Source organism: Synchiropus splendidus, chromosome 4 (genome assembly GCF_027744825.2).
Source record: "Synchiropus splendidus isolate RoL2022-P1 chromosome 4, RoL_Sspl_1.0, whole genome shotgun sequence".
Classification (NCBI taxonomy): Eukaryota; Metazoa; Chordata; class Actinopteri; order Syngnathiformes; family Callionymidae; genus Synchiropus; species Synchiropus splendidus.
In genome coordinates, this window is record NC_071337.1 from 6,847,118 (window position 1) to 6,862,112 (window position 14,995).

Sequence of the window (14,995 nt, forward strand, 5' to 3'; positions counted from 1 at the left end):
GAGTGACTCTAGCACCCGAGCGTGTGTTTGTCTAACACGCCTGCATGGTGGCGCTCCAGAGAGGAGCTGTCAGGTCTGGGGCCAATGTTAGCACCACTTCAGGAGCCGCCGCCGATAACGCCGTCCGCTTACAAATGACAGTTCAGCCGAAGCCTCAGCAAATAAACAGTTTGAATCGCTGTCAGAGCTGAAGCTGGTGCCAGTGTATGCTAAATCCTAAAATCAGTCTTTGAAGAAGGAAACTAAACATGAATCACACTTGTTTGTTGTGATTTGTTGTTTATCCTCGGGCTACATTTAACACACTTGTCTCTTGCGTGTAGTCAAAATACAAAAATGTTCTGCTTCACTGCTCATGACTCACGCAGACATTGCAAACATTGAATTAAAAGTTATGATGCGCGGCTGGCCTCTTCTACTTTATAACTTTATGACCGACGTCCCGAAAGTTAACATTTAGCTAGCATCAAGGTAGCATACATGCGCTACATGCTGGCTCACTTTTAAACAATTTGTTGGATTTTTTTCTTTTGATGTAACTGTATTTACCTATCAAATGTGATCTATTAGCATGTACTTCCCTTCATTGCGTTTCCTTCACTGCAAAAATTATAATTTCATATCTGACTAGTTATCTTCAGCGCCAGCGAGATGAAACGTCACGCGTTCTTGAATGTGAGAGTTGGTTGATGCAGACGCTTCAACTATACATTCTGTTATTGCGCAGGCGTTGAGTAGATTTTAGTCGAGTACTGTGAACCATCCTTAGCGTGATGTCACCAACAAGAGGCAGCCAGACATACTTTTATTTTCCTTTACTTTGATCATTTTTTGTGGCTATAAACGTTTAATGTGAGCTATTATTCATCCAACCATTAAACCGACTGCTTCTCGCTTTACTGATGAAAATGAATGTGAAACTGTTAAGTTCATCATCGTGCACAACGAGGTAACTTAACCTGTAGCTGTAGTTATTTCTACTTTGATGCGAACACCTTGATGGTGGATCGGTCAAATTTATAAAAATATTTGATGACTGTAGATTCTATTCTCAGAATGCAAACATGAGTGAATTGAAATGAATCGATTAAAAGATTAGAATAGTTTCATTACTGTATGAATTCAAGACACAAAAATGTTCTCTGTATTTTACAATGAAACAATAAATAGATACATACTGAAATTAAATAATAAATAAATCAATACATGAATGAATACATACATAAATGCCGAATTTAAAGTTTGAATGAATAAATTTTTTTTTTTTTTTACATTTAAATGTTTATCATTGTCCATTTCACTTATTTTTGTATTTCTCCACTTCCATATTTAATTTTTTTATTTACAAATTTCTGTCTCCACCTGGTCGGAGGTCAATATGTAAATTAAGAGGGTGGTCCTAAACCCCCGTGGAGGCCTGGTTCTAGCCAAGTGGAAGCGAGTTAATGAAGAAATAAATGTATAAATAAATGTGAAAATTATGACGGTTTCTATATATAATATTTTTTTATTTATGCATTCATTGATTTATTCATGCAAATATTTATTCTCTTATTACAGCTTTTAACAAATGATCATTTCTTATCATTTCTTATGATCGTGTCTATTTTTTGGCTCCTCAGGCACCACTCCAGAGACTTCTTACTGCAAAAGATTTTAATCCACAGTTGAGTTTGTACATGAGAACAATCTGTACATCGTTGTTATAAATAAGGCTAGTACAAAATTAAAAAAAACATATTGTACACTATCTACATGTGCCACTTTGGGATTCTGTACAAGACTCAGGTGTCGCTGCTCGACTGAGGCGGGGGGGGGGGGTCTATGGCATCCGAGACGACGGGTAGCAGCGCGACGGAGTCGTCCAGGCGAGTGTTAGGTGTTGACATGGACACACACAAACAGTTTCAGCCATCAAAACACTGAAGCTGGAGCTGAAAAGTCCTCAGTGGTCAGCGCTACGGTAAGGCTGGAGAAATAATGAGCATGCTCCTCAACAACACCAGCAGTCGTGGACGCTCTCTCTCTCGCCGCAGGTCAACCAAGAGATGTGTTCCTTCTGTCAGAAGCTCTACACTGAGCACCTCATGGACGACTAAAGAACAGCCCCTAAACCTAGTCGGAGTTCTGGGAGTGTATATGAACAAGTAACCTCAGCTGAAGGTCAAGAGATGCGGCAACATCTTTTACCAACAGCTGTACTGCATGAAAAATGGACGCAGTTTCAGTCATTGCGGACTTAAGCAAAGGCGCCTCAGCGCGGCAAACAGCAGCTCATCGCCTGGCGAACTCAAACAGAATAAATGTAGGAGTTGAATTTCATACCAGCCACTGAAAACCCTCTGGACCTGGGCTACTATTGTGATGTGAAAAATGCCTCTCTTTCACTGCGACACCAAATCACCCATCATTCACCTGAGCACTGGCTTCCTCTTCCACCGACTCTCTGCTCTGGCACACTTGCGAGGATAACCACTCCAGGGACGTCATCAAGGGCTGCTGGTTTTAGAGGATCCACACAACAGAGGCCAGACTCCGAGTCTGAGCCAGCATGAACATGGTTCTTGGCCTGAAGAGGAATACATCTGTACAAATTCCTCGTCAAATGCGTCACACGAGAGCAGAAACAAAATACTATAGTTGCACTCACAGCAGAGAATGGATGATTCACACAGGTGAGTCATCGGCAGTGAGTCCCTGATACAGAACTCAAACCTTCACACTGGCTGCTTGTGCTCAGGTCAGGTGAACTGAACATTACAGTGTAACATCGCCACCCAGTGTGCTGAGATGAAACTGCAGGTGAGCAGCCAGTATCTTGAACAGAACCAAGCTCTACAGTGAAGGCGATAAATAAAGCTTACAAAGATACTTTGGCTTCACGGGAGGGTTCTGTCTGGCGTCTGTGCCGAGGAAGTGTTTGCTCAGTAGACGACGAGACCATTTGAGGAACTACTCCAGTGTGATGTCACCGAAAGCACAAGTACAATGTTAAAAACAACAAGCTAAAGTGCAAAACATGACAGTAAAAGAGGACAAAATGGAAAATCCTGACGCGGCACATTCTAAGGCGTAACACGGATCACCGTCATGTGAACTTTTGAGTCCCGGGGTGAAGCAGATGTCATGCCATGTTGTATCCCTTTCCACAGCATTTCTGCAGGCTGCACTTTGTCAGACTTTCCAAGGGTCCCACAGATTTACAGAACGTTCAACTCCAACCATCCTTTTAAGAAATGTCGTTCAAGGGGGAATATTTGATTCAACTGAAATGCCTATGTGTCTACATGCGCAGGAGAAGGCTGACAACTCGGATGCAGAAGTCCACTTGTCGTCGATATGTTACGCCTTAGGAGTGAGAGTATGTCGACAGAACATCGGGCTCAACGTCCCACAAAAACATCAAGGCCTCATATCACGTCACAACCTGGAACAGATGCAGTTCTGCAGCAACATGTCTTGGTCAGCGCACACTTGCGGAGGCCTGAAACCATGTTTCTGACTGACAGGGACCGTGAGATATGGTGCATCTTCTGGGGTTATTTCTCCAAATCTGCGGTCACAACACAGTCTCATCACCCATAGTCAGAGAGTGCGGAGTTTGCCTTGGCTGGAACTGTAATACATTCATTCTTTACTAAAGAAGGCCGTCTTTCTCAGCTGCTAAGGGAGGGACACCCTGGACAGGATGCCAGTCCATCACAGGAAACATAGTCAATTTAAAGTCATCAATTTGATCATTCATTTCTCGTCGTTTTCGGAGGAAACCAGGAAATAAGTGGCTTTGAACCCAGCGTCTTCTTGCCCAGACAAGTAAACTTCACTAGAAAAACTAATCTCTTCATCTCTGTGTTAACAAGACACAGGTTGTCTTTGTTTTGATACAGCAACTGAGAGCAAAGGTATCATTGTATCCCACCATCACCTGGGATCAGCGGCCAGATGAGGAATACCGCCAACCGATAAAGCTTTTCCTGTCACCCTGGATTTGCTAAAGACCGCCACCATGATCACTTTCTTCTGTTCTCAGTTTTCCATCCGCTGGGAGGAGTCCATGGGGCAGAGGTAACTTCTCCGGTTCTGAAATTGCGAGGTCACAGTTTGCAGAAGACTTTGAGGATTGAAACGGATGTGCGCTGGCTGAGATGGGTCCCGGTACAATCTTTGTTTATTCTGCGGGTGACCTTGAATATTCTGGCTCCTGACACACCAGGTGTGATCTTGTGAGTGACCAGAGTGTTTGGTGTCATGAGGGCGAACAGTCACTGGCCTCGGCTGGACGTCTCCTGAAAGACGGTTGGCACAATGAATCCATCAACACCATCGTGGCGTCAGTCCAAAGTGGTGGTTTCCTCTCCACTTGATCCTCTTGACTTTGCAGGAAATGGTGGCTCAGAGACACCGGGTGGAAGGGACGGGCTCATGTGTTGCCCCCCTCTTCAAGCCACCTTAAGTGTTTGAACCATAGCGTCCAGTCCCGCTGTGGTTTGGAAGGGTCCTTCTTCACAACGTGGCCAGGATGCGGGAGAAGGCGATGAAGATGGAGAGGGTGGTCTGGCCCACGCCGAACACCAGAGCCTCCAGTGGTGCCATGTCCTTCCCGGCCACGCGGTACACGCCAGCGACGGCTGCGCCTGAGATGGAACACAAGCAGGGGACGAACTGTCACTCTTCCCACAAACTCCAATATTATAAAGCATCACAAGATCCACTCTGTGCATCTACATTGCGGTAACCTCGGCGCTGTGAGTAAGATGAAACGCAGACAAAAGATGTGACCTCTCGCGGCGTTTTAGCCTCCGAGCTCTTTGACTCGGTGAGAGCACGAGTGTGAGGTCAACAGTTGGCTCCTCCTGATTGCTTCACATCAATAATAGAGTCTTTCTATTTCGGGCGTTCAGCAGTGACAGAGAGTCATTCATTCAGGGCGTTCGATACAGACTCAGCACTTAAGTCAGCCAAGCTCTGCTCTCCTGATGCACCACAGCACCAGTGGAGTGGGAACTAAACTCTCACCCTGGATTCCATATATGTTGAAGGTCACGTTTTGTCGATGACTCAGAGACATGGTCAGGTTTAGTATCTATCTGAAAAGTATTCTACTCTACTTACTGGTGATGACGCCACCGCACAGCGAGGCCAGGAAGCCCACGCTGACCAGCACCAGGGTGATGAGGCGCCCCCTCTTGTGGCGCTGCAGCATGACGAACATGAGCAACCCCATCGCCGCGTGGACGAAAAGCGAGGAGAAGAGACACCACAGGAACACCCAGTACCACATTTCTGACGGAAGACAGAAGACATCATTGTTCAATTCAAAAGCTCAGGAGACGGCGACAAGTTGTTAGCTTCCGTACATGACATTCCAAGAACGCGTCAGTAAGAACCAGAATAAATGGTGAGTCAAGACGAAGTTTCTTTGATGGGACTTTGAGGATGAACCAGATCAGAAGGCCTTTAGCTCACATGGACCCAAGTATGTGAAGAGGTGAACATTTCTAAATCTCGGGGAGCAGTCTGAAGAGGGATGCCAATGGACTCATACTGGGCCTCAAACAGGTGAGTTCTAGAAGGGTATGAGTCAAAACAAGTGAGAAAAATGTATCATAATCCAGACAGTACCAGGTAAACCAGTGCTTTAAGTCAAGAGTTGGAGGACTGGTTCGCCACCAAGTTTGGAGTAAAGCAGTCACTGCTGGTTAGACAGCCAAAGGAAACAGTTAAAGCCATCAAGAACATCACCTTCAGATGCTACATTTTCAAGGTTTTCCGGACGACCTAAAAGAAGGAGCCGGAAAATCTCTAACCTACTGTGACTGGACACGTTGCCCTGGCTCTGGCAGGCTGATGGATGGATGCTGACTTTCTAAACATGGAGGATCTGTGGCCAGTTCTTTTTTTTTAAAGAGAAGATGTGTGTGCCACATGGGCTGGAACCACCTGTACCACCTGGCCCTTTGAGGACCGACTTGGAGTTATCTGTCAGTGGGACAGACTTTCATTCAGAAGGGAAAATCCGACTGCAATAACTGCCCTGTTATTCCCCCTTGACATTTGAAAACAACACACACTGCACTTTATTTGCGGTCAAATGCTTCACTTGGGATTTTTTTCTGTTTGTTCCGCAAGGAAACCAAACACTAACCACCGCTAAATAGGTGGTTTCAATGTCCTGTAAATTGTAGTAATTTGTTTTAAGGTTATTCAATATTTCACTACCTCAAACCTCCCTTTCGGCATTTATCATTAAACAACAAACAAAACTGCAGTTTGGGGATATTGTTTTACACAAAAATCAAACCTGTGAGTGTCTTCATGATCTTCAGCTGACAGTTTTGATTTACCTCCCGACCAGAGTGTCAAATCTTTGTCAGCAGCAATGAGACACCATGATTCCAATCTGCCGCTGCGACACTCTATATGTCCGGGCTGAACAAAGAGGCAGAGTAATAGACACGAGGCTGGACGGATCACACAGTGTCGGGGAGAAGACTGTCTGACAGACATCAGTCTTAAAAGAAGCGTCCACGCTCAACAGCTACAGGAGCTTGTAGTCGTCATCTTTGTTGTCGGAAACAACCCATTTACAATTGTTCAGGTTGAACAGGAAGAACGCTGCGCTACCTCGCCGCTATAATTGCCGACACTCATCTTGTTACCGCCGACCCCCAGCGTAATGAGTGCTTATCTCTGAGACAACATATTTACCATCCCACTGCGTCCCAAGCTTCATAACAAGCCGCACAATTCTTTCGTCCCTCCTCTTTTTGTCTCAGACGCCCCTTGTTTAGCATAACAAGCTCTGGGGTCTGGATTGCGAGGTTCAGCTCGGAACCACAGGCGGCCTGGGAGCCTGGGACAGCCGGCGGGCCGTGGGACTGTCATAGAGAAAGTGGAGGGTTTGGAGACGTGCCGGTTTATCTGAGAGGAGAACGGGAAACGGTGGGGTGGTTTTTCCCAGTAGTCTCTGTAGCATATCTGTTTAACCTAGTTGTTCCACCGTCGACTGAGCGGCTCTGTTCATCAATCTGGCAATCGAGCAGCGCGAGAAGGGACGGGACGAAATCACAATGGCTCTTTGTCCTCCATGAGTGAGCATCACGCACCGAGTCAGGGACTCGTGCAGAAAGGTGGGCGACATCTGAGACAGATGGAGACGACTCACTGAAAACTGTCTTTCGTGGTGCCCACAGCGTTCAGTAAACACTACTTTGCTACACACATGTAGAGGCATGATCCAAACTTCACTACTCAACAACAACTAACTACAATACTGCCATTGTTGTGTACTACTACCTGCTCTCTGAGAAGGCTCCAGAACCTTAGTCCATAAGTTTAGCTTTAAGTACTTGGTCATCACCACAGATGGTTTCATGAGGAAGATTAATATCTCTATAACTCCATCAGTAGGTCTCTGCTGGTCCATACCACGGACACTGTCTCAGTAAACCCTGATCTAAACACAAGCTAGCAAAGCTTTGGCCCTGGACTTGAGTCCGCCTGGTCAGGTGGATTTGGTCTCGGACTCGAGGTTTTCAGCCGCGTCAGTCGAGTTTAAGGGAGTATGGTTTCCATCGAACTGCTAAGGTGGTGTTTTCTTTGTTGGTGAATTACTTCTGCACGTATCGACCCCAGCTGGCCAAAGTGAGTACTGAAATAATGGGCTACAGCTCTGAAGGCAGAGGTGTTGAGGGGCACATCGGACTTGTGAAAGCCCCCATAAGAGGAGGAGAAGCTAATGGAACATAGATCCATCCCTCTATCTGTTCACAAGATGAGTATTGAGATGAATAACAACGTGACTGACGGACATTTGCTTCAGCTACTGTAGACATGTGCTCCTCCTGCTTTACTGTTTGGATTGTTGACCAAGGGTTCAGCCACGTAAATACCGTTCTGTAAAGTCTGAAGTCACTTCAAAATGATGGCGTCATAATACTGTCACAATACGTCCTGTGAAAGCTACGTCTTTTGCCGGACAGTCTTTTCAATTCCAGTCCAATAACAGTGGCCTACAGTGTAGCGCTCGTCCCGTAACAGCGGTTACAGCATAGGGTCCCCCGTTTCAGCTGTTCTTGTCAACCTGTGCTGAACTGTCACCTCAGCTGTTAGTCGTGGAGGACTCTTCCTTGTAAAGTAGATGACTGTGAAGGATGAACACGTTGGTCTCAAACTCACAACCCTGCCCCTCACCTCCGTCAGCAACACCCCTTGTGTTGGGCAAAATCCTGAGAACCCAGTATTCTGAGGTTTGTATACCAGTGTTCCTCCCAGGATTTTCAAGGCATTGGGGGTCTCTTCCACAGAGCATCCTCCAGAGCAGTCCTCCTTAGCAGTCTCCCTTTAGGGGAGGACTCCTCCTTAGCTAACAACAAGTGACACTGTCATCGCAAAACTCACCCTACACAGCGAAAATCTCAGCGTTGGGGGCGTTCAAAACGAATGCTGCATACCAGGCTTTTAAGCTAGAGAGGCTTACAGGTGTCTGCAAAACATGAAAAACCACCTGACTCTCAACCGCAGCTTGGCCACCATACACCAGCGTAATCTGGCGGCCACACTACGGTCGAGAATCGGGTGTCAATTTTTTCACGTTTTGCAGACGCCCTCCTAGCAAAAAGCCTGCTACATACACTGTGTGAGCTTCTTTGGTAGAGAAATACAACGCCACACACAGACCTGTCACATGTATTACATCCTTCTCAGTAAGTCACTGAAACAAGCCAGGAGAAAACTTCAGCTAGGAGAGACGTGTGTGGACAAGGCCTCATGACACACTTCACCTTCCTCATCCCGTCTCTCTCACAGCAAACCAAAACTAAGTTAGCTTGATCTTTTTGAAGAAACAGAACTCAACCTTTGGCTCAAAGGTAGCTTCTCATGAACGAAGGTCCACCTTCCAAAAGTGTTGCTGAAGTGAAACCACAGTGGCCCTCAGCAGGAAGCACTTGTGTTTAAGCAACATGAGGGTCCACAGGACGACACAACCTTTGGGCTCACATATTCCCCGGCTGACCTTATCTCATGTCACACGAGGTCATTTGACACCTGGTTGGTGAAGTGTGGGTGTCGGATGGAGGGTCAGGTGGCAGGGTTTCGTGCTCACTAGCGCTCTGATTCCCCCATCAACGTAACCAGCCTCCTGCTGACTCAGCAGCACTAACTACCTCTTTTCATTTCTTGCCTAATGCGTTTCTCAACGCAGGATGTCAGCTGTATTTCAAAACACGGGCGTGTGCCAACTCAGCGCTGAGTGCACGGCGGCGGCTGCCTCGCTAACGTTTCATATTTCTATCCAGCGCTCGTAGGCTTCACCACTCCGATGGTTCTGCCCGTATCTCTGAGCCCATATTGCTGCTCAACATGACAAGTGTTCAGCCTGGGACAGGAAGTGCAGGAAGGATGTGTTAGAATAGATTTTAAACCCTGTCAGTGTCGTGGACTTTAATTCCTCTTTTCTTTTAAGAAGACACTTCAGCAAAATGCCACCCGCACACGAGCGATGCAGATGCTCCGACCACACTGACATTTAACAAACCATATCCACGTCAAAACATCACACGACCTTTCTGTAGCGCAACAATTACAACCTCATCAGATCAGACAGGGGCCCCTCATAATCCAGCTGCTTGGAGATTAAGCTCTTCGATCAGTAGTTCTCACCACCTCAAGGAGGCACTAACGCAACCAGGCTAAAGGCTCCTGCTGTAAACACAGTGTAGTGCCCAGTGGCGCATGTTCATTCTCCCTCTTTCAGTTCACTATGAAATGACTGTCACAGTTGCATTAGAAATCAACAGCAAAAGCACTCAAAGAGCGCTGACCTGCACCTGACACGACAGTTTTTGTTGTTACATTCCTGGACCCGGATGGAAATCCAGGAAACAGCTGAACTGAATCATCTTTTTTTTTAGCCCCATTATCATCATCATTTCCTGAAGGTTTTCATTGGAATCTGTTCACGACAAAAACACAAGTGAAACTTGTGATCCAGTTAAATGTAAAAAAAAACATCTTATCTGTTTGCTGTGTAAGTGACATTGTTTTTTGCTTTCATCAGTGCAAGTATCAAACTCGAGGCCCGGGGACCATGTCCAGTCCACCGAGGGCCTGTACGTGGCCCACAAGAGCTTTAAATGCTTAATGTTGGAGTTACGTAAACAACAAGCCAAGTCTGACATTCCTGAGCAGGTTTGTCAATACAGTCATAACAAACACTTGGGGCCTTAAACTTGTCAGCCAGGATGGAACCAGACTGTACGTCTTAATGATAAGTTAAAGGTTGGTTTTGTTTTAGAACATTGCATCAGCTACAGTGGCCTCAAACTGGTCCACAGAAGGGCCACAGTGGGTGCAGGTTTCTGTTCCAACCATTCAAGAGAACGCCCCTTCACCAATCAGAGGTCTGAAGACTGTAAACAGTGGAGTGACAGTCTGGCGCTGCTTCTTTCCGCTGACACCTTAATCGATGTGTGCCTGTTCGGTTGGAACAAATACCTGCACCCACTGTGGCCCTCTGAGGACCGGCTTGAGACCTTGCGATGGGTAGACAGAGCTCTTTAACTGAGGACAAGCTGGCTTTTTGGGGGGGAGCAACGAGGGCATAGACCTCATGGCCACCGAATTCTGAGGGCCAACTTGACATAGACTGAACCACAACCAGGTAAAAGTGTCACCCATCTTCTTCCTCAGGACCCAGACTTGTATCCTGGTGATACCTGTACAAGGTAGTGGCCTAGTCGAGACTGAGACTATGACATACAGAGACCAAGTCAAAGACCGAGAGACTCTTAGGGTCCGAGACCAAGACCACTGAGGAGTGACCGACCAAGACTGAATACAGAATGATGGCATAATAATGAAATAACAAACAGATAGTAGCAAGTTAAACACCCTTGTTTACAGCCAGAGTTAGTGAGGATGTAAACTACAGTTGGAATAATGTTTAACTTCACAGATTTTGAGTCAAAACCCTCGCGATCTAAAAAAAAAAAAAAATCCTACAATAATTATTTTTGAGTTTGCGTTGCTAAATGGCACAACAGAGACAAGATAAACGCGGAATGGTCCGGGTGGCTCCCCCTCCTGAGCCATCATGTTTGGGGGTGACCGTTAACAAGGCGATGGAAGCCTCTGAGAGGCCGGTCAGCTGACCGCAGCCGGCTGGTGACGGCCGAACCAGCGGGTACCTGTGAAGTGCTGCAGCGCCGTCCCCTGCACCCACAGACTCAGCACTTGCTGCACCGACAGGTTGACGGAATAATCCCGGCTGCTCGGCATGTTTGAGGCGCCGCCCGGCTCTTGATCCAGTCGCCGCTCTCGTCTTTAAGCGAAGGCATGGAGGAGACCGGGAGGGGGGTGCGCGCGGGGATGAGAGGCGCCTCTCTCCCCGGCGAGGCTCGCCTCTACCGGTGCCGCTGCTTCGGCTTGACCTCCGTCTCTGCGTCCGAAAGGGAAGGGCCGCTCGCTGCTCGGGTCATCCTCGGCGGTGCGGAGGCCATGATGGGACGGCAGCGGGCGGGCGGGCGAGCAGCAGGCGAACGCTCGCTCGCCTCGTCCTAAATCGACGAGCCCTGCTGCAGAACTCTTAAAGAGACAGCGACTCTTTCTGCGACGCTGGAGAGTGACGTTCATGAATGGATGCGTTGTGACGCGGCGCGCTTCACCGGTAGATCACGTTTTATCCCCGCGGTGTTTTGATTTGAGAAAAAAAAAAAAAAAAAAAAAAAAATATATATATATATATATATATATATATATACAGGACTGTCTCAGAAAATTAGAATATTGTGATAAAGTTCATTATTTTCTTTAATGCAATTAAAAAAAAACAAAAATGCCATACATCATGGATTCATTACAAATCAACAGAAATATTGCAAGCCGTTTATTATTTTTATATTGCTGATTATGGCTTAGAGCTTGAGAAAACTCAAAAATCCTATCTAGAAAAATTAGAATATTTCCTCAGATCAAGTAAAAAAAAAAAAGTATATCAGCAAAACAAAATCAAACATTTGAAAATCTCCATTAATGCACTCAGTACTTGGTTGGGAATCCTTTTGCCTGGATTACTGCATCAATGCGGCGTGGCATGGAGGCAATCAACCTGTGGCATTGCTGAGGTGTTATGTATATATATATATATATATATATATATATATATATATATATATATATATCGACCACCACCCACCGATTCACCTCAGTCTGTGGGAGGAAACCAGAGTATTTAGGGCCAAGTTGATAGCTGAAACTACCCACTATCCCACCGTGTTAATGGGGAACAAGATCCACATCCGCTGATAGTGTGACTTCTCAAGCCATTTTGGGAGACCGGAGGTGAGACCAAATGGGCCCCCGGACCCATGTGACCCATTGCTTCCCCTCTATGCCTTACAGATGGACAGAGCAAGGTGGAGCAGGGGGCCCGCGGACCTATGTGACCCATTGCTTCCCCTCTATGCCTTACAGATGGGGTGAGGAGCTCAGCTTTAAGAAGAGTGGACCCAGTTGGACTGGCTCCATGATGGAAGCCTCTGGGACACTGAGGAAACGTCAGTCTGGTGCTAAGTAAATCTCATCGTGGTGCTCCACGTAAAGCCCTCAACAAGATCACTGGCTAGATCCTGAGTTCATGGCAGTGGAAGAGATTGTTCTGTGTCTTTACACTGAGCCTTCGTGGGCCGATGAAAGGGTCTTCTGACGGGTCTAGTTGCTCAACATTTTTGTAGTTGAGCCCCTGCTCCACCTTGCTCTGTCCACCACCCACAGAACATAGCACTCTATGAGATGACTGAAGGAGATCTCACCCTTTAGATGCTCCATCTGCTCTTCCCTTCAGTCAACGAGCGAATATGGAAGCTTCCTTGGATGCTGAATCAGCATTTTCTCTGACTGTGATTCTCCAAACTAAACCCAATATTTTCTCTTCAGTCACTCTTCAGTGGTGGCGCTCTGTGATGCATCATGGGTAAACAACAGACGCAGCTCTGATGTCAAAGAGGTGTCACTAAGACAGACCTACAGACCATTGTGAAGCTGACTGTGTTTAATCAGAATACAGATTCTCAATTCGATTTAACCTTCGAGGAGTTGTAGACTGCTGTAGTTCATTGTGGGGCTTGTATTGTGGTGAGGGTAAACTTGTCTTGGTTTTTCAGAACTGTGATGGTGAAAAAAAAATGCTGCTTTTAATAACTACATTGTAATTACTTACTCAGTACCTTCACCATTTACTTTAGCACAGAATTTCACATAGATTTTTTTTTTGTTCATTTTATTGTGTTTTATTTTATGTTATTGTTTCGTGACCCCACAAAATATTTGTGTTCTGTTTCTGGAATAGACATCCATAAACCATCATTTATTTCTGATTTTGATTTGTTATAATGTCATTGACATTTTTTTAACGTAATTACAATTGGAATGCTCATAATTATTTCTGCACTTTTCCCTTTTTATAATATAATTGATCGAAATTCTCAGTTTTTAATACGTTTATTTACTAGATCCAATTCTGTCAATATGTTCTTTGTCTTGTCATGTATTAAACTTAACTTTTTGTCACTATGAGTAATACATTATTAAGTATTTTTATCGTCAAATAGCAACGCCAAAGAGTCGTTACATTTTGCCGATACTCCAGGGTTTTCTGACACGCCTGACACACATGGATAATAATGATAATAACTAATAAGAGCAGACATGTTTTTGAACCATGACGCGATACGTCCTTGTCGATCCTATAGTTGGCCAGTAGGGGGCGCCATTGACCTATTTTCTTCAGTGAACAGAACCGGTGGCGCCTTGTCTTGGGTTCCGAAGCTGAGCGTTGTTCCCCAACGCTGCTGTGACACTTGGCTTGAGGTACGGGACCATGCCAAACACTTAACGCATAAATAAATTGATTCTGAATAGAAAATGTATAGTTTTTCTATTTCATTTATCAGTGGTGTGAACAATTTTCCTGTTTAACTGTATTAATAAACGTTAAACAATCGCTCATCAAGTTAAATTCAGTCTTTTATCATTAGCAACCTTTATTTCAAAACAAGTCGATGAACTCATTCTTCTGCATCTTGTTTTCCTTACTCTTTATTCTCATGATTTAATTTATTTTTCTGTCAATGTTTTCAAAAATAAGTCCATTATATCCATTTATAAGTTTTGTTTTCTTTTACTTACGATAAAATTATTTGATCACATAAATTCCCTTGTTCATTACTGGGATACGTTTAGAAAATAAATAAACAACAAAACCATCTCTAAAGTTCAGGGTCCTCGGTGCATTGATACATGACCATGATAAACTATGGTCATGTTTGACCTTATCCATTTTACTGACCGAGCTCTCGACCAGGTCACGGACGTTCATCGCCATCGTTCTCAGGAACGTCTTTGTCAGCACCGTCTTTATAACCACTCTCATTTATGCATAGAAAAAGGGGGATTTTGAGGGCAACCGGAGCCGTCACTGAATCCTGGACTTTCTCCTCGGCAGTCGTGGCCCGGGGACACGAGTGGACCTCGGAGCTTTCATCTGATTCTATGTGTTCTTTGCTGTAACCGAATCTGTGGGGTGAAACGTTGGAGCCATTCTTCTGTGAGCCTTTGTCCTTTGTTTTCTCCCTCCAGCAGATGACCTTGACTCAGGTGAGTCACCAGCAAAGACCCCATGCGGCTAATATCCATGTCAGAGGCGGAACTGAAGCCGAGCCGCTGCGCGGTGAGTCAAAGCTCTGGAGCCTCATTGGAGGCAGCTGTTTCAGAAAGTTGTCTCAATTGTTTGACTCGCTTGAGGAAGTTCCACAGCTTGTTGTCCTTCAATGAATGAATAAGTCGATCCACCCTGCTTCAAGAAGCTGATCCCGATTTAACAAATCAAACTGTGGAAGGTCAAACAAGGTTCAGGGGTCTTTGTAGTTTCTGGAGAATCAGGTTTTGGTTTATGGCCGCACACCTTTGATGAGTCAGCAGATGCAGGTGTTCACCG

The 14,995-nt window shown here is 45.6% G+C and overlaps 1 protein-coding gene across 2 annotated transcripts; it reads right to left on the reverse strand.

Annotated features, from left to right (window-relative positions):
* Positions 1-1,629: 1,629 nt before the first annotated feature.
* On the reverse strand, positions 1,630-12,902 carry tmem170b (transmembrane protein 170B). Of its 2 annotated transcripts, none has more exons than XM_053861598.1 (3): positions 12,813-12,902; positions 5,113-5,283; positions 1,630-4,634 (listed from the first exon to the last, which is right to left on the reverse strand). In XM_053861598.1, the coding sequence occupies exons 1-3, from the start codon at positions 12,826-12,828 to the stop codon at positions 4,504-4,506; spliced, it is 318 nt and encodes a 105-aa protein (XP_053717573.1). In that variant the 5' UTR covers positions 12,829-12,902; the 3' UTR covers positions 1,630-4,503. The 2 variants fall into 2 exon arrangements, with proteins under 2 accessions (XP_053717573.1, XP_053717572.1); XM_053861597.1 differs by lacking the exon at positions 12,813-12,902 and adding an exon at positions 11,190-11,562.
* Positions 12,903-14,995: the final 2,093 nt, after the last annotated feature.